Raw genomic sequence first — 27,258 nt, forward strand, 5'->3', positions numbered from 1 at the left:
ATCTTTATGAAAATGGTACATCTCCTTGCTAAAGGAAGAACAAATGCCAGACACATATTCTAGATTGCTAGGGTTGGTAATCCCAATGGGGTTACCCAGCTTGTGGAGGGTCTGGCAATGTAAATATTCTGCCAAGTGCAATTTCTATAATGTTCAGACTTGACATTTTTTGTCTTCATATCTGTGCCAACTCAACACAGGTGAGTCTAGAGTGATTTTACCTGTTCTGTCTCCATTGTTTACTAGGACCATCACAGGAAGGTTCATACCTTTTATAGAAACCTTAAACCATACATGTTAGGGTCAAGGCAGAGCCAGCAGAGGGAAACTATGCAACAATACTTTCTTTACTATTTTATACTATCTTTTTGGGCCACAAGATGTTATTCTATGTCCCAGTTGTGCGTATGTGTATAAGTCGCTCAGTCGTGTCTGAGTCTGCGACCCCATGGACTGTAGCCCGCCAGGCTCATCTGTCCATGGAATTCTCAAGGCAAGAACACTGGAGTGGATTGCCATTCTATTATTCAGGGCATCTTCCCCATTGAGGATTGGAACCTGGGTCTCCTGCATTGCAGGCAGATTCTTTACTATCTGAGCCACCAGGGAAGCACTATATCCCAATTAACAGAGTCCCAATATGTTAATTTACTATTGTTTCCTATTTAGTTTCTTCTCCTAAAAATGGCAGAAATATCACACATTCACATGATGAAATTCTACATAAGTGGAAAGAAGTGTTGTAAACTGTTTCAACTTCTCAGATTTAGCTACTTCTATTAATCAAAATGTCATGGCTCTCAGTAAAAATCTGAGTTTTTCAAACATAATTTTGAAGTAAATGTTAGCATGCGAGGTAAAGTTGTAAAGGTGGCTTCATAAGTATATATGCAAGGCATCTATATTTTACAGTATGACTTCCATACCTACTTGTGAAAGAAATATTAATAAATGAAATTTGATAACTGATAATATTCAGCTTTCAAGTGTAACATGTCACCAATTTCTTTTCCAACACCCAAACTTTATTTTTTTTCCTTTTTTTTTTTTTTTTTACTTTATTTTAGTTTAGAATAATGTATTCGTTTTGCCATACACTGACATGAATCCACCACGGGTGTACATGCATGTACAACACCCAAACTTTAAATATAAACTTTTTCCCCTTGGAATTAAACTTTGGTGATTTTTCCCAATTCTTATTTTTTAAATCTTAGTTTTGGCCACACCACGCAGCTCATGCAATCTTAGTTCCCCAACAAGTGACTGAACTCCAGGCTATGGCAGTGAAAGTGCTGAGTCCTAACCATTGGACCTCCGGAGAATTCCTAAAACTCTTTAAACTTTACTAAAGATGGAAAATTTTCTACTCTTTATTAATAAATTCTGAAGAAGAACAGGACAGTGGGAAAGTCTCCCCATCCTATCTCATTAAAATAAAAATAGCAATTGAAGGGAAAATTAAAAGCTAACCATACAGGTATATTGAAGATGAGCTTGGATTAACCAACACGCTATGAAATCATTGACTCACTTTGAACTCCATGGGAGCGTACTATTTTCCAGGTTTCTGATGCCACTTCTTTGACATCCACTTGATAGTGATTAATAGGCACACCTCCATGGGAGTCCGGCTTGCTGAAAGAAACCTTGGCTGTGGTCTGTGACAGCTCTATAATCTTCACTCCATAGGGACTTGATGGAACATCTACAAAGGAATAAAAACAAAGGAAATATAACCCAGGTAATGTGGATGGCCATTATTCAGATTTACGGTGCTCTGAGAACTAGGAAGAAAGGAAAATTGCTGCCTCTATGACGTAATATATTTGAATTACAAAGCTTGCACAAACCACTGAATGATCTCGTCAAATTATAGGAAAGTATACACTAGTTCATGTTTATTACTGTAGAAAATAGTCAATTCAATATCAGATTTCATTTATTAAGGGAATAGTTTTACTTCTATCTTTACTATTCAATATAAGCATTTTATTTCCATTCAAGAAAAACAAGTTCATGAGTGTGTGCGTGTGTGTGTGTGTGTGTGTGTGTGTGAGAGAGAGAGAGAGAAGGCAGGTGAAAGTAAAATACAGGAAAACTAGATTTTATTGAATTATTAACATAAATAATTATCTTTAGTGAAAATGTGAGATTTATTTTTGTTTATAAAAATTATATTAAATAATTGGGCAAATTTTAGAGAAATTGTCATTATGAAATAAATAAAACTTTAAACTATCTTTTAAAATTTCCCTTATGAATCATTTAATTAAAATAATGTTACATGTTTAAGTTTTAATCCTTTAGTTCAGGTATTTACATTTTAATCCCTGCAATTAAAGGAAACAGTTACAAAATCTTTTATCTGTGTGCTTTTTTTTTTAATTTTTATTTTTACTTTATTTTAATTTACAATACTGTATTGGTTTTGCCATACATTGACATGAATCCACCATGGGTGTACATGCATTCCCAAACATGAACCCCCCCTCCCACCTCCCTCCCCATAACATCTCCCTGGGTCATCCCCGTGCACCAGCCCCAAGCATGCTGTATCCTGCATCGGACATAGACTGGCGATTTGTTTCCTACATGATAGTATACATCTGTGTGCTTTTGTAATAATCCTTTACTCATATTACTTCAAACGCAAGAAGATACCCTTGAGCAGATACTTTTGGGTGAAACTTCACTTTATTTTCTAGTACACAAAGCCTTGTAAAGAATTATCTGAAAGGCCAAACAAGCAACAGGAGAGTGTAAAAGAGCAAAAAGTCTTGATGAGGAAATCAATGAAACCTCTGCTCTGAAAACATGAGCAATTAGAGACATGTTAAACATTAAAGGAATTTCTCTCTGTCCCTTCTGTCTCTCAGCCTCAGTCTTTCTTCAATCTCACATTTGAAAAAAAATCATAAAGATTAGAAATATATACAATTTAGGTAAATTATATATAGGTATTTTATGAATATGTAAATTAAGTACATAGTTCCATCTCAGGAACTATGTACTTTCTCAAAAGAAAATCACTTGATTGAAAATAATGCAGCAAATGTAAATTTTTGTTTCAGTATAATCAAACATTCATATAAAAGTCTCTAATGGCTGTCGAGAGTCAAATGTGCCTTATTTGCTAGAGTTAAAAGAGAGCACTGTAGATCACATAAAAGTATGTCTTACAAATGACACTGGACAAGAGCCATGAGGTCAGGTTTATGGCCTTTTGGATATTAATATTGTAAAGAAATGCAACAGTGTACATTTCAGCTCTAATTAGTAATTGCAAATTATTTGACAGTCCTATGAAGTGCATTATACTAAAACTCTAAGGTTCAGGAATAAATATGCAGAATATGAATACATCCCAATATAATTTTACAGGGCTTCCCTGGTGGCTTAGATGGTAAAGCAAAGTTTCTTTAATCGCTAGATTATAACCAAAGTTTCTTTTCATCTGCAGATTTGATCTAAAGTTTGCAGAAGAGGGAAAACACACACACATTGATTGTTCCACATAAGACTGACCCCATGTTGAGTGACTCTGTAACATCAATTAGGACTAAATTGGGAATCATAGCAATAACATTTAGTTTGACGACACATTTCAAAAGAAAAGGTTTTAAGTACTAGTGGAGGCTGGAAGAGCTTCCCAGGTGGTTCAGAGGTAAAGAATCTGCCTGCCAATGCAGGAGGTGTAGGTTTGTTCCCTGAGTCAGGAAGATCCCCTGGTAGGAAATGGTAATCTGCTCCAGTATTCTTGCCTGGAAAATCCCATGGACAGAGGAGCCTGGTGGGATACTGCCCAGAGGTCACAAAGAGTTGGACATAACAGAGACTGAGCACACATGCAGAGAGAGAGGAGGGATACTTCTGGGCTCCCACCTTTGACCCTATGGTATGTTCACAGTTTGGGGTTCTTACGCTAAGTACAGAAGTATGCACCATTTGCTAAGCTGTATACTCTGACATGGTACACCAACTGAACCTTTAATCTTAACATAAATGTACCATCACAAAAGTAGAGGTGAGTGGGTATCTTTTCTGTCTATTCTCAGACCTCTTGACTCTTAGCTTGGTTTTCATTTATATTTATTTTTTGTTGGCCTCTTCTTTCTGTTACCTGACTAAAAAGAAAAGTGTGCTTGTAATGTGAAGCTCTAAAATCTTTTTTTAGATAAAATCTGATTTTATATGTCGAACCACCCACTGACTACTAAATTATGAATTTCTTGAGGAAAGGGAAAAATTATTTGCTATACACAATTTATACATGCAAGCATATATACATACATATATACACAGATATACTGTTGAAAAAAGTGATGGGCTATACTCAGGCCTCAGGAAATGTATGATAAATTACAATTTTCATCAATTAAAAATATGATACAGAGGTACAGACTTTGGCCAAGTAAATAGTGCCTGACATCTAAACTAACACCTCTAATTCTTCTCTCCACTTTCTCAATTGTTTCATAATCACATTTATTCTTGATCCTACCTCTGATATGCACATCAGCATTAGTCACAAAGTTATTTTTATTTTTATTTCAATTCTTGAGAAAATTCTGGGAGATGGTGAAGGGCAGGGAAGCCTGGCGTGCTACAGTCCTTGGTGTCTCAAAGACTCAGATACCACTTAGTGACTGAACAACAAAATCTTTTCATTTCTGCTTGCACTGTGAACTCCAAAGCCCATGCCCCATATGCTTCTTCCTGAAATGCCATTAGTGGCTCTCAGCTTCCTCTTCTATTGGACAGCCCACCAAGTTTGAATCCATATGGCATGGAAATGCAAAATCAATATTTCTAAAGCACCACTCTGATCATGTTACTTTCCTGAGGAGATATTCAGGAGCTTCCTCCTCTTTACAACCTCAAACTTAGGCTTTTCTGTCTGGCTTTCTAAATCCTGAAATATTTTTGAGATTAGTTGTTTGTCAGTTGCTTCATTTGCTATTATTTTCTCTTATTCTGAAGGCTGTCTTTTCACCTTGCTTATAGTTTCCTTTGTTGTGCAGAAGCTTTTAAGTTTAATTAGGTCCCATTTGTTTATTTTTGCTTTTATTTCCAATATTCTGGGAGATGGGTCATAGAGGATCCTGCTGTGATTTATGTCAGAGAGTGTTTTGCCTATGTTCTCCTCTAGGAGTTTTATAGTTTCTGGTCTTACATTTAGATCTTTAATCCATTTTGAGTTTATTTTTGTGTGCGGTGTTAGAAAGTGATCTAGTTTCATTCATTTGCAAGTGGTTGACCAGTTTTCCCAGCACCACTTGTTAAAGAGATTGTCTTTACTCCATTGTATATTCTTGCCTCCTTTGTCAAAGATAAGGTGTCCATAGGTGAGTGGATTTATCTCTGGGCTTTCTATTTTGTTCCATTGATCTATATTTCTGTCTTTGTGCCAGTACTATACTGTCTTGATGACTGTGGCTTTGTAGTAGAGCCTGAAGTCAGGCAGGTTGATTCCTCCAGTTCCATTCTTCTTTCTCAAGATTGCTTTGGCTATTTGAGTTTTTTTTTTTTTGTATTTCCATACAAATTGTGAAATTATTTGTTCTAGCACTGGGAAAAATACATTGGTAGCTTGATAGGAATTGGATTGAATCTATAGATTGCTTTGAAAAGATGCTCAATATTACTCATTATCAGAGAAATGCAAATCAAAACCACAGTGAGGTACCATTTCATGCCAGTTAGAATGGTTGCGATACAAAAGTCTACAAACAATAAATGCTGGAGATGGTGTGGAGAAAAGAGAACCCTCTTAAACTGTTGGTGGGAATGCAAACTAGTACAGCCACTATGGAGAACAGTGTGGAAATTCATTAAAAAACTGGAAATAGAACTGCCTTAGCAATCCCACTGCTGGGCATACACACCGAGGAAACCAGAATTGAAAGAGACACATGTACCCCAATGTTTATTGCAGCACTGTTTATAATAGCCAGGACATGGAAACAACCTAGATGTCCATCAGCTGATGAATGGATAAGAAAGCAGTGGTACATACACACAATAGAGTATTAGCCATTAAAAGAATACATTAGAATCAGTTCTAATGAGGTGGATGAAACTGGAGCCTATTATACAGAGTGAAGTAAGCCAGAAAGCAAAACACCAATACAGTATACTAACACATATATATGGAATTTAGAAAGATGGTAATGATAACCCTGTATGCAAGACAGCAAAAGAGACACAGATGTATAGAACAGTCTTTTGGACTCTGTGGGAGAGGGAGAGGGTGGGATGATTTGGGAGAATAGCATTGAAACATGGATACTATCATACACGAAACGAATCGCCAGTGCAGGTTCGATGCATGATACTGGATGCTTGTGGCTAGTGCACTGAGATGACCCTCTAGAGGGATGGTACAGGGAGGGAGGAGGGAGGGGAAGTTCAGGATGGGGAACATGTGTATAACCTGTGGCGGATTCATGTTGATGTATGGCAAAACCAATACAATATTGTAAAGTAATTAACCTCCAATTAAAATAAATAAATTTATATTAAAAAAGAAAAGATCCTGAAATATCTAACCTCACTGGGTGTATTCAAGCAGATCATATTTTAAAAAATGATCAAACACAACCCACTGTTTCAAATAGGGATTGTAGATGTTGAATTTCATCCACAATACTCCTATCATTGTTAGCGTAGTTTTGTAAATTAGTTCTTAGATCCTTCCATCTCAATAACAAAAGAATGCCACCTATCACTGAATGAATAAAAAGGATAATTGTACAAACACTTTATTTATATTTACTTTTCCTTTTCATCTCTTCTAGTACCAACATAGGATTGGGTGAAGCACCAGGATATATATCATCAGAATTTATAAATCCAAAGTCTGGTCTTTTGTCAGCTGCAACCTTGGACATGTCTGTTAATCTTTTCCACAGTCAGTATTTTTCTCCCCAAAATGGAGATTAGAATAATGTCCACACTAGGGAGGTTACTTGCATTAAGTAATGAAAAACATGTAAGCCAGAATTTGAAATATATTAATAATAAGCCCTTAGTAAATATTAGTCATCATAGTTTTGCTATCCTTCCCTGATAACCACATTCTTACTATCACTTTATTTTGTATCCACTGACATCTTTCAATATTCAGTCAAGTGGTAGGTAAAAGATACAATACTAAGATTCAGCTTAGAAATTTTTGCTGTGTATAGTAGCAAAGAGTTGGTGTCACAGTCCAGGAGTCACACAGGGACCGTCTGTGAAGTTGATGTATGATTCTAGGTAAATAAAGCTCATTTAGTATCAGTTTTATTTTAAACAAAATATTAATAATAACAGCATTAAAGTTGCTGTTGTGTGGGTAAGTTAATGGGGATATACATCACAGGGTATTTACAAATATCATTCCACTTACCCTTTCTTTAAAACAGCTCTCAGTGTCTAAATAACATTGATGTAAATTTTGATATTTAAGCATATGTCTAAAGTCACATGGTTTGATGGCTTGATGGTTTGATCAAAGTATAAAGGAGAAAACATAAAAAAATCTTTCTTGGTAATCATTTATATGTTGTAACAGGTAAAGGAATAATAAGAGGAGTTGCTTCTCTGAATTTAATTCTGATAAAATAAAACAATACAATTAAATAAAAAGGAACCAGTAAGTAAAGTGAGAGTATAAACAACCTGGTTAATAACAAAGAGGGCAATAAGCGGATATATATGTGCATGCATATCTATATGCACATATATAGATACACATACACATATATACATACAGACATGTATAGACATACATACACATAGATATTTGGAAACAAATTCAAAACAATACATCAAATATTATGTTCCCCTGCCTAACAACAAAACAGCATCCTAAAATGAATATACTCCCTATAAAGCAGACTCTTGAAAGCACATGCCCCAAGATATTCATGAGGAGGAAAAGAGAGTTGAAGAATATAATGTACTTACAAAGGATATCTTAGATAAGTAAATGTTTTAAAAACATTTTCAACTTGATGATGAATCATGAGATTAAAAAACAATTTTTCTTCAGGAGTCATGATAATGTAGGGGCTTATAGAAATCATCATGTTTGTTCACTCAAATTGTACCCTATCACTTCTGGATTCATGGACGTCCAACCTCTGATTTTTCCAAGGCCAAACCCTTCATCTCAGAATGCTATTACTTTTACTTTTCTGCAGAACACTGTCATCAGGGAGCTCTTCTCTTCCTTTTATTTTTCTTTGGACTTTCAGTCTCTCTTTTTCTCTGTCCTATTACGATGAATTAAAAAGATCTCTCAATGGACAAATTTTCCGCAGTTCTACTCTCTTCTCAGAAAACAAGCTCTTCATTAGTTTCCCTACCACAAAACTTAGCTGCTTTGAGTTTCTACCCCAACATCTTTACTTCTGAAACTTTGGTTTGCTGGATTGCTGGGAAGATGGCAATTAAGATACAGTGGTTCAGAGACATTGACTCATCTCTTTCCCCAGCAGTGAGGGTGTAATATCGCTTAACTTAGATCAATCAGAACAATTTGGTATTTGTCAATCTTGCAAGATTTTTTTAAATATTTTTTCTAAATATTTGTAATCAATTTTTCTAAAATGGTGTTTGAATCCTTATCTCAAATACTTTCGAATGATACCCCTCCTCCATTTCTATCACTATGCTATTCCTCTTCACCAAAAGAAATGGAAGGCTAAAACCTTTATTCCCTAGGTTCATTTGCTGCTATGGTTGTTATCATCATAGAGGCATTTAGGATGAGTGGCGCATCTTCATGGTTTAACATGCTGAACCAGTGTGAGTGCCATTCCTATTCTTCTGAGCAGGTGCATGTGGATAAGAGGACATACAGATGTGGATTACAGAAGTACCTGGACTCCTTACTCCACAGTCTATTCAATTTGTGGTGCCAGGGGCTGTGAAATCAATAGAAGGGTAGCTTGACTGCAGAGTTTCTTGACCTCTGATGAGCAGTTGTAGAGTTGACTTTGGACCTCACTTGAGGTATATTAAGACCTTGAAGTCATGCCTTCCCTCTCCCCTACTTCTCAAATAATTTTATAACCACCCATGTCTCCATATTAAAGTATTATCTCCTGGTTTATTTATCAGTCTCTATCTGACAAAAGTCCCAAATGTTAAGGGAATTCTCATATAAAGAATTGAGTTTCCTAGATTTAGCAAGACCCTGCCATGCAGACTGTATATATCAACTGCATTCACCTCAAGGATAATGCTGAAATGGGTTTCATCTGATTCGGCTCTGAGTGGCCACATTATTTACAATAAATTTTATATATTTTTCCTATTTCAAGTGTGAGGTTAATCTAACATTATACCCAATCTATAGCACATCTGAAACTGCAAATTCCTAATTTCTTTATCCATCTCATTGGCTTCAAATGCCAAATCAAATCATTATTCTATTGATCTTTTAACATCATGTGATCACATATGTTTAAAATTTTCTCCTCACAGGTAGTGACACTAAACTTCTGAATAATTGTTTTCAATTTTATTTGCTAATTTACTTCTTAAAATTATTATTTTTTAACTTTACAATATTGTATTGGTTTTGCCACACATCAACCTGAATCTGCCACAGGTGTACACGTGTTCCCAATCGCAAACCCCCCTCCCTCCTCCCTCTTCCCTCCCCGTACCATCCCTCTGGATCATCCCAGTGCACCAGCCCCAAGCAACCTGTACCCTGCATTGAACATAGACTGGAGATTTGTTTCTTATATGATATTATACATGTTTCGATGCCATTCTCCCAAATCATCCCACCCTTCCCTCTCCCGCAGAGTCCAAAAGACTGTTCTATACATCTGTGTCTCTTTTGCTGTCTCACATACAGGGTTATTGTTACCATCTTTCTAAATTCCATATATATGCGTTAGTATACTGTATTGGTATTTTTCTTTCCGGCTTACTTCACTCCGTATAATCGGCTACAGTTTCATCCACCTCATTAGAACTGATTCAAATGTATTTTTTAATGGCTGAGTAATATTCCATTGTGTATATGTACCACAGCTAACTGTCAGTTAAACTACAGCCTGGAGGGCTGCAGTCCATGGGGTTGCAAAGAGTCGAACATGACAGAGCGACTAAGCACATACACACAACTATGACTCATAAGCAAATCAAGCGAAGCATTTTGAACCCTTTATACATTCAATAATTCATCTAAGTCTACAATAAGCCAGGTAATTTTCGAAGATAAAAGTTTACCTTATAGTATAGGAAAAAAGAGAAAGGTGTAGATTTTTCAGGCTAGATATCCCAAAACTGATTATGTAAGAGAAACTTACATATTAAATATTACATATTCAGCTCAGTTCAGTTCAGTGCAGTCACTCAGTCATGTCCGACTCTGCAACCCCATGAATTGCAGCACACCAGGCCTCTCTGTCCACCACCATCTCCCAGAGTTCACTCAAACTCATGTCCATTGAGTCGGTCATGCCATCCAGCCATCTCATCCTGTCGTCCCCTTTTCCTCCTGCCCTAATCCCACCCAGCATCAGAGTCTTTTCCAATGAGGCAACTCTTTGCATGAGGTGGCCAAAGTACTGGAGTTTCAGCTTTAGCATCATTCCTGCCAAAGAACACCCAGGGCTGATCTCTTTCAGAATGGACTGGTTGGAACTCCTTGCAGTCCACGGGACTCTCAAGAGTCTTCTCCAACATCACAGTTCAAAAGCATGAATTCTTTGGTGCTCAGCTTGCTTCACAGTCCAACTCACATCCATACATGACCACTGGAAAAACCATACCCTTGACTAGATGGACCTTTGTTGGCAAAGTAATGTCTCTGCTTTTGAATATGCTATCTAGGTCAGTCAGAACTTTTCTTCCAAAGAGTAAGCGTCTTTTAATTTCATGGCTGCAGTCACCATCTGCAGTGATTTTGGAGCCCAAAAAGATAAAGTCTGACACTGTTTCCACTGTTTCCCCATCTATTTCCCATGAAGTGATGGGACCAGATGCCATGATTTTAGTTTTCTGAATGTTGAGATTTAAGCCAACTTTTTCACTCTCCTCTTTCACTTTCATCAAGAGGCTTTTTCGTTCTTCTTCACTTTCTGCCATAAGGGTGTTGTCATCTGCATATCTGAGGTTATTGATATTTCTCCCGGTAATCTTCATTCCAGCTTGTGCTTCTTCCAGTCCAGCGTTTCATGGCATCTGGTCATATCACTTCATGGCAAATAGATGGGGAAACAGTGAAAACAGTGGCTTACTTTACTTTTCTGGGCTCTAAAATCACTGAATATAGTGATTGCAGCCATGAAATTAAAAGACGCTTACTCCTTGGTAGGAAAGTTATGACCAACCTACATAGCCTATTCAAAAGCAGAGACATTACTTTGCCAACAAAGGTCCGTTTAGTCAAGGCTATAGTTTTTCCAGTAGTCATGTATGGATTTGAGAGCTGGACTGTGAAGAAAAGTGAGCACTGAAGAATTGATGCTTTTGAACTGTGGTTTTGGAGAAGACTCTTGAGAGTCCCTTGGACTGTAAGGAGATCCAACCAGTCCATCCTAAAGGAGATCAGTCCTTGGTGTTCATTGAAAGGACTGATGTTGAAGCTGAATCTCCAATACTTTGGCCACCTGATGTGAAGAGCTGAATCATTTGAAAAGACCCTGATGCTGGGAAAGATTAATGGCAGGAGGAAAAGGGGACGACAGAAGATGAGATGGTTGGATGGCGTCACCGACTCAATGGACATGGGTTTGGGTGGACTCTGGGAATTGGTGATGGACAATGAGGCCTGGCATGCTGCAGTTCATGCAGTCACAATGAGTCAGACACGACCGAGAGACTGAGCTGAAGAGAAACTTAGTTTTATATTTAGCTGAAGAAAGTGTGTTTTCCAACAAACTGATTTCAAGCTGCTTTCACATTTCATGGAACAAAGGTCTAGATAAAATGTAGTCCAGGTACAAGGGCAAGTAGATTGACTATAATTACATATCAACAGAATTCTGTTCAATTGATCCAACTTAACCTGTAAGAAGGTATCTATTCTTGAAAATGACTTGAATAGGCTGAACCATGACATAGATGAAAATACAAATGACTGCTTCATGGTATTTGTGAATTAAATGTATCTGAGAAAGAAAGCAAAAATACTGGGTTTGAGAGGATCTCAGTAGGTTAAAAGGATGAGCTCAAATGGACAAGATGAAATTTAATAGGGGTAAGTACAGAGTCCTGAACTGAGGTTAAACCAAATCAGTTGTTAAGCATAGCACAGGAGATCTCAGTAGGTCTCCTAGTATTAGCTTGTGTGATAAAAGGAGGTAGGAAAAGTCTTGAAGGAATAAAGTGGCAAATCAAGTGAAATTTATGAATTGTTTTATAAAATACAATTGGAGTATTAGCCATTAAAAAGAATACATTTGAATCAGTTCTAATGAGATGGATGAAACTGGAGCTGATTATACAGAGTGAAGTAAGCCAGAAAGAAAAACACCAATACAGCATACTAACACATATATATGGAATTTAGAAAGATGGCAATGATGACCCTGTATGCAAGACAGCAAAAGAGACACAGATGTGTAGAGTGGACTTTTGGACTCTGAGGGAGAGGGAGAGAGGGTGGGATGATTTGGGAGAATGGCATTGAAACATGTATACTATCATGTAAGAAACGAATCGCCAGTCTATGTCTGATGCAGGATACAGGATGCTTGGGGCTGGTGCACGGGGATGACCCAGAGAGATGTTATGGGGAGGGAGGTGGGAGGGGGGTTCATGTTTGGGAACACATGTACACCCATGGTGGATTCATGTCAATGTATGGCAAAACCAGTACAGTATTGTAAAGTAAAATAAAGTAAAAATAAAAATTTAAAATTAAAAAAAATACAATGTCCATAATAAATAAGATTGTTATTCCCTTATCAGATACTACTGTGCATTCATCATCTATGATGTCCTAGAATTAGCCAGTTTTAAAAAGAGACCTAGCTACTCTCAGCTGCTGTATTTTTCAGTTGCTAAGTCATGTCCAAATCTTTGTGACCCCAAGGACTGCAGCTCACCAGGCTTCCCTGTCCACTATTTCCTGGAGTTTGCTCAAATTCATGGCCATTGAGTCAGTGACTCTACATAATTATCTCATATCTGCTACCATTCCCACCATTTGCCTTCAGTCTTTCCCAGCATGAGGGTCTTTTTCCAATGAGTCCAGTCTTTGCATCAGGTGACCGAAGTATTGGAGCTTTAGCTTCAGCATCAGTCCTTACAATGTATTTTTTGGGTTGATTTCCTTTAGGATTGCCTGGTTTGATCTCCTTGCTGTCCAAGGGATTCTCAAGTGTTTCTCCAGCACCACAATTCAAAAGTATCAAATTTTGGTGCTCAGCCTTCTTTATGGTCTAACTCTCACATTTGTACTTGACTACTGGAAAAACCATAGCTTTGACTACACTCATAGTGAAGAATGTTACTTAAAAACTAAGAACTGGCTGCTAAGCGTGCTGTTTTGTTATTGGGATGTTGTAGCTCTCAAGTTCTCTCAGTGTGTAGAATTATTTTACAAATTCTCTTCTAAATCACATTCCTGGCAAAACGAAGCTCCCTGTAGAAGTGATTGAACACACACACATCCCTCCACTTCTTTTCTCTATCCAGCTATGTACACAAGACCAGAGTACCCCCAATACTCAATCATCAGCTCTGGATCATTCTAATTTTTGCATTTACTGATCTCTTCCCCAAAGGTGACATAATTATATTGGTTTTATTAGCCATGATATATTAGTCATGCTAACCCTACAAACTGTAGAAATTAATCATTCATCACTGCCCCCATTGTTTTATTGAAAACTCTCCTTATTCTGATCAAGCTCCCATAGTCTTCTCTGGGTTGCTGTCTCTGTCTTACAACAGGCACATACTTTCACTGAGCCTGAGCTCCAACACCTCACACTGAACAAATGAAAACCATTTAACTCCATTCACTACATTCAGTGTCAAACATCATATGCTGGGTTGCCATGCCCTACCCCATCCACATAAAAATACCCACTTTGCTCAGATGTGAAAAATGTAAGTGAAAGTGTTAGTCACTCAGTTGTGTCTGACTCTTTGCGACCCCATGGACTGTAGCCCACCAGGCTCCTCCGTCCATGGAACTCTCCAGGCAAGAAAACTCCAGTGGATTGCCTCCATTTCCTTCCAGGGGATATTCCCAACCCAGGGATTGAACCTGGGTCTCCTGCATTGCAGGCAAATTGATTATCATCTGAGCCACCAGGGAAGCCAGATGCAGGACTAAATTATTCAGGAGGGGGAAAAAAGGAAGGAAGGAAAGGAAGAATAGAGAATATATTTTTGAAATAAAAAATGTAGATTTCCTTTTCTCACTGTATATCTAGTACAAAATTTCACCCTAATTTGCCTGCTTTATCATTTTTTAGGAGCAAAGTAATATGTTACAGGGTAAAATACAGTAAGTCAAATGATCTTGATGTTTTACCTGGTCAAATAGGCCAATGAAATATTAAACTGTGGTATTAAAAATATTTTGAAATATTTCAACTTCTATATAATGTTTCTCATAATATTTTATTTAAAATCAAATTATACATTCAGTGTTTGAACTCTGTAGGAAAGACTAAACATTATAAGCATTACATAAAGGAATCTCATCAAAGGAATTATATTTATTAATGTTGATATATAGATGGATGTTTTCTATCCAAGACACAGTGTCCAATTCATTTTTATATGTTTATAACAATTTCTGTTGAATGAATCTTTTTCTGACACAAAGTTTTAGCATCTTTTCATCACAAAATTTTGGAATATGAGGATAACTGGAGCATTTGAATTATATTTCCAATAACATAATAACTCATCATGAATACATATTTTCTAATTTTATCTTGTTAGTTGCTCAGTCATGTTTGACTCAATATGATTCCATGCTTTTTAATTATAGTTGGAAAGAGGGAAACTCACTAATTTCATATCTTCATTAGAAGGATATGTATAAAGTATCTTAACAAAAATATTATTGTGAGTAATATGACATGAAATTACATAGATATTATATAATGAATTAAATAAGACTTTAAATCTCATCAGCATAATGTTTTATATTTCATAGTTTCTTGAATTATGAATTTCCAAAAAATAAAAAAAAATTTTAAAAGGTCATTTATCAAGTTCTACCTTATAGAAAATGGGGTCATTTTTCAAAAAAGCAATATATAATAGTATATCAATGTCAATATATTTATATTATATTAACTATAATATATATAGCAATCATATGTCTAGCTATTATTTATAAACAGTTTCTACAAGGACATTTGCCTAATTTTCTAAAGCTTGGAATTAACGTGAGTAGTGGATGCTTCTCATTACTACAATTAATACTTAAATTTATTATAAATTAATTTGATGTGATTTAACACATTTCATTTTCTAGAATTTAATTTGCTTGTACAAAGATTTATTCATATGACTAACTGCATGCAGTCTATTTCCAATGATTTTCACTGAGATTAGTTTTCTAATGACTTCCTGGTAGACAGTACACACTGGTTTATATTCTCCCTTATTTCAAAATTTACTGTCTCTTTTCCTTTCTATCTTAACTCCCTCTAATCTTAACTTTTTCCTTATCATTTCTTTCCCTAAAACTTTTCCACAGAATCCTTCTCTTCCTTTATCCATAATGTAGTAAAATAAAACTTGAATAAGAGCAGGTTTTCCAGTTACATAATAATTTGATTATTATTAGCTTCATAACTTTTAAATTTCCCTTTTGATCTTCACAACTAATGACTTCAGATATATCTATGTATCAAAAGAAATACTTCGTTAACAATATAAAATTGCAGTTATATAATTTAATTTTTATTCGAAAAAGTTTTAAAATATTTTCATGGAGGTTATTTATTCTATTAAAATATAATATTAGAGTGATTTTCTGATATTTCCCTACCTGGAACTAGAAGATAATAAATTATATTTACATCATCTGAATTTTACAAATTATAAAAATGGATATTTCCAGATTTCTAATCAGTCTTGTACTAATGGCAAAATCTATATGTGTTTACATATACACCCAAATATAAATATATATAATATAAATACAAATAAAAATATAGCTAGATTTCTAGTTAAGGTAAACTTTAACCTGTACGATATTTTACCTATATATTTTAAACTTTAAGGGAAGAACTGGAATGTTTTTATATATACAAAATGAAACATATTTCAGCAAGTTACATAACTCTAAATTTTAACAATAAAGTTACTATTTTTCTTTCAATTTTAGAATTTAAAACATTAATTTCAATTTCTTTAAAGATATATTTATTGCTAGTTTTTGACAAGACTCTTACTTTATGTGAATATAGTTTGATTTCTTAAGACATATGTTTCCCAACACTTTTGTATATAAAGTTGGGGAAATCAGAATCAGAATGAAAATGAATCTTGATTAGTGAATACAATCTAAGTCCTCACTGTATCATATAGAACTGTTACAATTTTTTAAGTATTAGTTCTATCTTTCTCATAGTAACCTGTATCAGGATTATGAAAATATAAAAATTATTTACTGCAGGAAATATTTTATGAGACATCAGAAATTACTACATTATACTTACCAGCCAAAGCAAGAATATACTCTTGAAATCTTGTTCCTATACGATTAGTAGCTGTGCAATTATATCGTCCAAAGTCATTATCGGATGTAGGTGCAATCTAAAATAATTATAATAATAAAAGTTTCACAATTTTAGAACAATATCACAGACGTTTTAAAATAGTCTCTAGCATCACTGTCATCTTCATATATATACAGTTACTGACAACTCCTTGCCATAACTCTTTTTATGTATCAAGTAAGCATTCTCTCTTTTTAAGATACAAGCCATAGTTTTGTACCATCTATGTGTGTCCATGTGCTTAGGTGCTCAGTCCGGTTCAACTCTTTGTGACCCCATGGACTCTAACCCACCATAGGACCAGGTAAATTACAGTTAGTCTATCAATTTATTAAGTAGATAAATACTACCATTTTGTTACATATATTCAAGTGAAAAATCATCAGATATTTATATATGTAAAGTTCAGAAAATAGTACAGGTTGAAAAATATGTATTCTGCAAATGCTACAAATGACTTTGAAAATAGGAATCTTGTAACAAAAGCATTGTTAACTCTGTATTCTACCTTGCTGTCTTCGATCAGGCAAGTTTAAAGTTTAAGAAAGGTTCAAAATACCACAGCTTTCTCTTCCTCTTATGATTTTATTAAGCATAAAATATTAAGAAAGTGTGAGGATCTATTTAAAATAAAAATCTTTCAGGAAGGTATTTTTCAAGAAAATATTTCCCTGTGTACCAATCCCTGTTAGCAGGCACATTATCTTGATATCTAATAACATATCTTGTCCCTATTGCTGTTCAATTCCTATCATTTTCTTTCAGTTTAGGTGGAAAATAGTTGACCTCAGTCCTTACACACTTGAAATCCATAATTAAGTTAACCTTCTGGGATTCTATGTTGAAGAGTGGGACCAACACTGTAATTATAATGTACCAAAATTCTGAAGTATCAATTCAGAAAAGAGATTTGGTGATCGTAAAGATATAATTTTCAATTCCAGTAACTATTATTAAGAGAGAATAAGTGTACAATAGAGTTGCTGTTAATTTCAAGTCTATCTCAAAAGGGGGAAATGGTTTTGTGATAATGGGAGGCTATTAACTAAAAGTGCAATTTGGAGGTCCATTGAAGATGATAATTCTGAAAGGGTACAAAAAGCGGTGTCATTCATCTTCTAGTCAGGTGTCCATCTAGGAATAGATCATAGCTTTAAGGACTAGAAGCTTTAACAGCTCATATATAAGTACTTTTAAGTGACTAAAATATTCATTTTTCATACATTCAGGTTATAATAAACTAGGTTAACTTAACTAGAAAATAATTTTACCACTCAGAAAGTTTACAAGGCTCAGTTCAGCTTTGATTTTATGTTCCTGGGAGTTCACTTATCAAAAGACAAAGGCTTTGTAATTCTAGCTGAAATAAGTAATTTCTTTATCATGCTCTATGATTAACAAATAGAGAAACTATCCTTAGTAGCACAGTCTATTAAAAAAACACAGATCAGACAACTGGAAATCATGTCCCCTCCAGCCTATTTAGTGTATTCTAGGAAAGCAGTAGAGTCCAATAAGTGGTTTTAAAAGTTCAATGCCAACAAAGTGAAATAATAGATAATTTTATCAAAATGTATAATAATATATAACAAAGGTATATAATTCATGTTTATTTAATATATATTCATATTAACTATATTTAACACATAAAATATTACTTATATTTATTCAATAAGCACTAGAAATATCTACTTAGGATACTACTTCTTCATATTTTAATATGCAGTTAAAATAATTCAACTTTACTTCAGATGTTGGGCCTTGATGGAATATAATAAAATATCAAGTGTAGTTTTAAACACCAAAATATAAACTGAGAGAACAATGTTAATAAAGGAATTTGTAAGCTCTTTCCTAAACACTACAGGGCAGAATATTATTCCAGTCTACCTATTAGAAACTTTCTGAATCAAACTTTCTCATATATTAAAAAGCTGTCCTATTACCTCAGGGGAATACCTAGGGAAAACAAATGACCAAATATGTAAGGCCTTGAGAAATACATTTATTGGCAAGAACCAAAAGCATTTATAGAATGTTTTGTTATTTTTAAAAATTCACATTAAAAAATGAACATATGTATATAATCAAAGTAAAAATTTGTTAATTCAAGGAATCTACTATTAACCAGATTATTATTAATTGTAAAATTTATTTTTATTTTTATATGTTCTTAAGTATTAGCAATTATGTAACTACTATAATAATTTATAGAGAAAAATCATTATAATGTATATCCTAAGGAACTATGTATGCTACTAATTCAAAATTAGTAACATTATTACTGCTTCTTCTTATTGTTGTTATTGTTATTTTGGTTTAGTGTTTTAAGTTGTTTTTGTTACACATCTGTATTATCTATTCAGGATTTAAACTTAATTTTTGAAAACAGTATACACATAGAAAGTTTATGCTCAAGGTCAGTGCCCTAAGAAACAGATTCTTTGGCTATGTTTGAACAAAAATTGCTTAGTTTTCACTTTTGCATTGAAAGAAATGGCATTCTGGCAGAAATGACATGAGAACTTTATATTAATAAAATATTTAAATGTCAATTTATAAATTGTTGCTCATATAAACTATGGAGAATTATGAGCTATTTCAGAAACTGAAAAGTGGCAAGATGAAGTAAAGCTGAAATTACAGATTAGTCTGTCATTTAAACATGAACGTAAATCTACCTGTTATGGACTGAATCATGGCTATTGACAAAAATCAAGTTCTGAAACCCTAATCTCTAATGTGACTATATTTGGAGGTAAGGACTTTAAGAAGGCAAAGGAGATCACAAGAGTGGGGCCTGGTATCCTTATAAGAAGAAAAGACACTGGAGCATTTTCTCTTCTTTCTCTGCCTACACTGAGGGAAGGTTATATGAGTAACAGTGAGAAGACACCCATCTGCAAACCAAGAAGAGACTTGCAATAAACCAGTCCTTCTGGCACCTGGCTATTGGACTTTTAGCTTCCAGAAATGTGTGAAAAAATAGTTTCTATATTTTAAGCCACCCAGTCTGTGTTATTTTGTTATGGCAGCCCTATCACACTAATACACTGTCCGAAACCTAACCTCAATTTTCTACTATGGTTAAATATTAAAAATTGCAGTTGAATCTGGTCAAAAGTCTTTGTGAAACTGAGTTCTCTGTCAGTTTTCTAATAAATACTTCTAATACAGATACCAAAAAAAAAAAAATGTATTTGAAATAGATTTAGACAAAGTGTTCGGATAATCAGTCAATTATCCAAATGTTTGGTGGAAGTAATATTGAAATCATTCCATCAAACAAATGTTTTACTAAGTCAAGTTACTAGGTAAAAGAGTTAACAGGGCACCAGTGAGTACACTTTTAAGTTAATGCAATAAAGATATCAAATGTTATTGTAAAACAAGCATTATTAAAATTTATGTATATTGAACTAGTAGAGAAAATATAGCATCTTTCCAGCTAAACATGCCATTTAAGAAAGATTCTCAATTGTTATGAAAGCATCATAAATTAGAAGGACTGATGACCATTGTCATAGACTTAGATAAACGTTGGATATTGATATACAAACATAATCTACAATTAATAAATAAAAGATACTGTATTCAAACATAATTTAAAGGCCAGGTACTCGGCAGTATAAAAACAATTATCTTCAATCTTAATGTAAAATATAAAATGAAATGAGGCAATGAACAAGCAAATGTGGTTTATTTAGGAACTTGTACATATGTTGCCAGCAGATAGCATTTATATATGCCAGTCTAGGAAGCAGGATGATGTAATCACAAACTCAATGCCTAGTAGCAACACTGAAATTTAACTTTTGGCCCTCAATAACTGACAAACTATTTATTCTTTCTCCCTACTTTTTCCTGATACAATTGTTTTTTTTTTTTCAAATATAAATTCATGAAAAATAATGACTTTTGCTATATAGCCATATATCTATATAATAAGCCCATAAAGTAAATAGTGAGACACTAACCATTAATCGACAATGACCCAAATGCATAAAATTTCTCTTTAAGCAAATAAATATATACAATATGGTATATGTTTATTATAGGATAGAATTTTAAATAATAATTTATATATCAAGATATTTAAATATATTCTAAAATAATAGATAACTGCCAAAATAATACAATTTGTTGATATATAATGAAGACTTACCTCTAATATTATTTTTCTCCCTGTACTATATGTCTTTAAATTAGTAGTGTTTTTAGCTGGCAAGACTAATTTCTCTCTTCTCCAATGGACTGATGCTGGTGGATTCGATTTCACATCACAGCTTATATTTATTGGATTTCCTTCCCAAGAATAATAAATTGTTTGATTTGATATAAACTTGGGAGCATCTGTAAAGCAATATAATATAATGTTATAGACCTTTTCTTTAAGATAGTCATTTCATTAGTATAAACAATAGTAATCATTATTGACTACAAAAAAAGCCATAGTAATTCTAATTGTATATATTTAATATGTGATATTAGAACTCATGAAAAGATATCATTTGATTGATCCATCAAATCATTTTAATATAAAGTGTTCAAAGTTGGCCAATTATTAAAATATGAAATATTAACACTCACAGTTTTTTGCTTTTAATAATCTGACAAAAATTTCCATCCAGTAAGTTAATGGCTCTCTACATATGTGAAATATATTTCTGAAACAACTTTCATTATAAGTGGGAGTTTTGGATAAAACTTAATAAAATCTATAGTCTTATATCATTTTTCAGCTTTGCCTTAGTTATACAATTTCTCCTATAAAAAATATAAAGCAGACATAAAATTTAAATTGAAATGGCAATGTCACAACACATATTTCCTAAAATGTCTTTTCCAGTATTAAATAAGCAGGTATGTTTTAAATTAATCAACAATAGTTAATTTGAATCTTAGCTCCTATAATGCTATTTCAATTTTCAGGCCCCTACACCAGACCACTATAATTATAGGTGAGAGAAATAGGAAAAAATTATATTATTTCATTGTAAAAACCTTATTGCAAAACCTAGTTGTGCTACATAGACATGTTTTTGTTTTGTTCCATTATAGAAGTATGATGGAGTCCAAATGCCAATCAACTATGACTTTTCTGAGTCTCAATAGATTGACTGTATAATTGAAAGGATTCATATTAACAATTTTTCATAAAAACATAATCCTAAAATAAGTGTTAAGATTATGGCATCCATTCCCATAGCTTCATGGTAAATTGATGATGAAACAATGGAAACAGTGACAGACTTTATTTTCCTGGGCTCCAAAATCACTGCAGATGGTAACTGCAGCCACAAAATTAAAAGACATTTGCTCCTTGGAAGAAAAACTATGACAAACCTAGATAGCATATTAAAAAGAAGACACATTACTTTACCAACAAAGGTCTGTATAGTCAATAATACATTTTTTTCCAGTAGTAATATATGGATGTGAGTTAGACCATAACACTAATAATGAGAAAGTAGAAAAAGAAATTAAGGAAACAATTCCATTCACCATTGCAACAAAAAGAATAAAATACTTAGGAATATATCTACCCAAAGAAACTAAAGACCTATATATAGAAAACTATAAAACACTGATGAAAGAAATCAAAGAGGACACTAATAGATGGAGAAATATACCATGTTCATGGATTGGAAGAATCAATATAGTGAAAATGAGTATACTACCCAAAGCAATTTACAAATTCAACGCAATCCCTATCAAGCTACCAGCCATATTTTTCACAGAACTAGAACAAATAATTTCAAGATTTGTATGGAAATACAAAAAACATCGAATAGCCAAAGCAATCTTGAGAAAGAAGAATGGAACTGGAGGAATCAACTTGCCTGACTTCAGGCTCTACTACAAAGCCACAGTCATCAAAACAGTATGGTACTGGCACAAAGACAGACATATAGATCAATGGAACAAAATAGAAAGCCCAGAGATAAATCCACACACATATGGACACCTTATCTTTGACAAAGGAGGCAAGAATATACAATGGAGTAAAGACAATCTCTTTAACAAGTGGTGCTGGGAAAACTGGTCAACCACTTGTAAAAGAATGAAACTAGATCACTTTCTAACACCGCACACAAAAATAAACTCAAAATGGATTAAAGATCTAAATGTAAGACCAGAAACTATAAAACTCCTAGAGGAGAATATAGGCAAAACACTCTCAGACATAAATCACAGCAGGATCCTCTATGATCCACCTCCCAGAATTCTGGAAATAAAAGCAAAAATAAACAAATGGGATCTAATTAAAATTAAAAGCTTCTGCACAACAAAGGAAACTATAAGCAAGGTGAAAAGACAGCCTTCTGAATGGGAGAAAATAATAGCAAATGAAGCAACTGACAAACAACTAATCTCAAAAATATACAAGCAACTTATGCAGCTCAATTCCAGAAAAATAAACGACCCAATCAAAAAATGGGCCAAAGAACTAAATAGACATTTCTCCAAAGAAGACATACGGATGGCTAACAAACACATGAAAATATGCTCAACATCACTCATTATCAGAGAAATGCAAATCAAAACCACAATGAGGTACCACTTCACACCAGTCAGAATGGCTGCGATCCAAAAATCTGCAAGCAACAAATGCTGGAGAGGGTGTGGAGAAAAGGGAACCCTCCTACACTGTTGGTGGGAATGCAAACTAGTACAGCCACTATGGAAAACAATGTGGAGATTCCTTAAAAAATTGCAAATAGAACTACCTTATGACCCAGCAATCCCACTGCTGGGTATACACACCGAGGAAACCAGAATTGAAAGAGACACATGTACCCCAATGTTCATCGCAGCACTGTTTATAATAGCCAGGACATGGAAACAACCTAGATGTCCATCAGCAGATGAATGGATAAGGAAGCTTTGGTACATATACACGATGGAGTATTACTCAGCCGTTAAAAAGAATTCATTTGAATCAGTTCTGATGAGATGGATGAAACTGGAGCCGATTATACAGAGTGAAGTAAGCCAGAAAGAAAAACACCAATACAGTATACTAACACATATATATGGAATTTAGAAAGATGGCAATGACGACCCTGTATGCAAGACAGGAAAAAAGACACAGCTGTGTATAACGGACTTTTGGACTCAGAGAGAGAGGGAGAGGGCGGGATGATTTGGGAGAATGGCATTCTATCATGTATACTATCATGTAAGAATTGAATCGCCAGTCTATGTCTGACGCAGGATACAGCATGCTTGGGGCTGGTGCATGGGGATCACCCACAGAGATGTTATGGGGAGGGAGGTGGGAGGGGGTTTCATGTTTGGGAACACATGTAAGAATTAAAGATTTTAAAATTTAATAAAAAAAAAAAAGAAAAAAAAAAAGAAAACAGAGCACCAAAGAACTGATGGTTTTGAACTATGATGTTGGAGAAGACTCTTGAGAGTCCCTTGGACAGCAAAGGGATCAAACCAGTCAATCCTAAAGGAAATTAGTACTGAATATTCATTTGAAGGACTGATACTGAAGCTGAAGCACCAATACTTTGGCCACCTGAAGCAAAGAACTGACTCACTGGAGAAGACCTTGATGCTGGGAAAGATTTAGAGCAGGGGGAAAAGGGGATGACAGAATCTGAGATGGTTGGATGGCTTCACTGACTTGATGGACATGACTTTGAGTAAGCTCCAGAAGTTAGTGATGGACAGGGAAGCCTGGCGTGCTGCACCTCATGGGGTTGCAAAGAGTTGGATTTGACTGAGAAACTAAACTGAACTGAAACAAAGTGCTAGCTGAAATGCTGCTGATATATTTGTTGTTGTTGTTGTTTCTGGTATTTAAACTGATTAATCTTGTTACTAATATTAACCATTTAGAACTTAATGTCCATGATAAGTTATTAATTGAAAATTGTACAAATTAAAAGTTTTGCTTTACTACTCAAATTATTTAATAATGGCCTGCTCCCAATTTTGTTATATCAACAGATTATATATCAGATATGTGATATAAGAATTACAATTTCTGGTACAACTACACAGATAGTTATTTAAATATTCTTGTCCTATGTATGTTTTACTGTATGTTTTTAATGCCAACATCATATATAAGCATGAAATTCTTATTGAATACTTTCTATATGACAGTAAGCTTATACATTTCATTTTATTTACTTTTTTTTAATAACCTATGAGGAAGGTGTTATTCTGTTATTAAGAATGAGGGCAGTGGAGTAAGGGCTATCAAGCTTATTCTAGTACTAAGTTGTAGGTATGAGATGATCTGGGGTAATTTTAACCAGGGTCAGTTGAATTTCTATTCAACCCAGGAACAGATTTATAATATCAAGTACTAGAAACATTTTGGTTATGTAGACTTTATCATACATTACTGAAGAGAAAAAAAAATTGGGACAATTCCTCAGGAACACAAAAGCCTTAAGATTCTGCAGTGCAGTCTTAAATATCTCTCCAGAGATAAGAAGTATAAGCATTATCAAATGTTAATATAAAGGACTTTTAGCACATTGTTTAAATAACAAGTTCAAAACAACTTAATGGCTCTCAAAAGAGGACTGGATAAATAACGACTCATATTGGCATTTTGCTAAATATTACAGACATATCTGCTTGTGGTTTTCCCTCCCCTTGCAATGTGCCTGCCCTTCCCTCTACCTGGCTGCCTTCGAAACGAAGCTCACACTAACTTAACATTGCTTTTCCACAACATTCAGTTGTGGGTTAGGTTCACTACTTTGTGTTCCCAGATTCTATGCTTTCCCTCATTATGGTAGTAGGAAATTGAATTGTTAGGAAGTTACGCATGAGCAATGAGTTACGGTGGATGCAACGTAATCACAGAGGCTTCTCCAAGTAACCTTTCATAGCAAGGAGTCCATTAAGGGTTCATAAATATTCTACATCTGATTATAACAGACTGAGCAGGCCTTCTCTGATGGCTCAGATGGTAAAGAATCTTTCAGCAATGTGGGAGACCCAGGTTTGATCCCTGGGTTGGAAAGATCCCCTGGAGGAGAGAATGGCGACCCACTCCAGTGTTCTTGCCTGGAGAATCCCATGGACAGAGGAGCCTGTAGGGCTACAGTTCATGGGGTCGCAGAGTCAGACGTGACTGAGCAACTAACATGTAACAGACTGAATATGGAAAGACATAGACAACAGAGCCTGCTGTTTTATAACGTGCAGTTTTATCAATCGGTCTTGAGCATATGCCCATTTGTATTCCCTATCATTGACTGGTAGTGGGTACAAGCCCTATTTTGCACAGGGCATAACCAAAAGGAGGAGACTAGAAGTATAAAAAGAGGGAAGCCAAGAGGGAAAAGAGGAGGACTCCTTTGGGGTAAGCATGCTCGCATATGCTGGAAGTATCTGTGTAATAAAAGATCTGTCTGCTTGAGCTGAACTGAGCTGTAATCCGTATGTTGTTTTAAAACCTTTAGTCTGGCATTTCACATTTTGTTGCAATGAGGCAATAACCAATAAAGAGAAATTAACTGACCTGACAGAATGATCTATATGATTACTTCTCTTCCAAGTGGTCTAAATCTTTTGGGTTTAACAGACAAAGAATATATGGTGTTTATGTATATATACATATAAAACTCAGCCTTAAAAGAGAATGAAATTTTGCCATCTGTAAAAACTTGGATGAACCTAGAGGATATTGTGCTAAGTGAACTAAGTTAGGCAGAGAAAGACAAATACTATATGATTTCACTTACATGTGAAATCTGAGAAACAAAATGAACAAACATAACAAAAATAGAAATAGGCTCATAGATACAGAAAACAATTTGTCAGTTGTTGCAGGGAGGAGGTTGGAGAGATGGGCAAAATAGGGGGAGATCAAAAGAACGTACTTCCAGTTATGATAAGTATCAGGGGTGTAATATATGGATGGCCTTTGGAATACAGGCAATAATTTACTAATAATTTATATGGAGATAACTAGAATTATCCTGGTGATCATTTCCTAACGCATAAAAATGACAAATCACTATGTTATACAGTGAAACTAATAAAATGTAGGTCAATTTTACTTTAATAAAAAAGATTTGTCTTGGTCACGACCACATACCTGATGGCTTATAAAATGTAAGATGCTTACTTGGTTCTCAAAAACTACACACCAAATTTACTGGATATTGCCAGTAAATTTAACCCAATGGTTCAGTTAAAAGGAACATAAGGTATTTTGAAGGAGAGAGGGAAAAAAAATTTTTTTTCATGACCTGGGAAGATTCAGTGAAAAATCTAAGAATATATTTGGGGTGTAACTGTAAGAGAAGACAAACTTCCTGATATTTAAAGTCAAAAGCTAAGTCTATATCCATTTCTATATCTATCTCTATCTATAAAATATTTTATTACTTGTTAATATATATGAAATATAATCTCTTTGTAATTATGATATTCTAGGGAGAGGTTTATAAATAGTATATTTGTATGTACATATAGCCCTATATGAAAATCGCACATTAATATAACTATTAACACCTGACTTACAGTCTACTCCATCCAAAATATAGCATCTGTGTGTATGTATATT

At 34.5% G+C, this 27,258-nt stretch overlaps 1 protein-coding gene across 1 annotated transcript in view; it reads right to left on the reverse strand.

Moving 5' to 3' along the window:
- Window positions 1–27,258, reverse strand: part of NCAM2 (neural cell adhesion molecule 2) — a 251,778-nt gene that overhangs the window by 86,080 nt on the left and 138,440 nt on the right. Inside the window, exons 10-12 of the mRNA XM_068967942.1 lie at window positions 20,875–21,062; window positions 16,650–16,746; window positions 1,535–1,708 (exon numbers count right to left, since the gene is read on the reverse strand). Coding sequence (XP_068824043.1) covers window positions 1,535–1,708; window positions 16,650–16,746; window positions 20,875–21,062 — 459 coding nt within the window. The remainder of the gene's footprint in view (window positions 1–1,534; window positions 1,709–16,649; window positions 16,747–20,874; window positions 21,063–27,258) is intronic.

Source organism: Capricornis sumatraensis, chromosome 1 (assembly GCF_032405125.1).
Source record: "Capricornis sumatraensis isolate serow.1 chromosome 1, serow.2, whole genome shotgun sequence".
Lineage (NCBI taxonomy): Eukaryota > Metazoa > Chordata > Mammalia > Artiodactyla > Bovidae > Capricornis > Capricornis sumatraensis.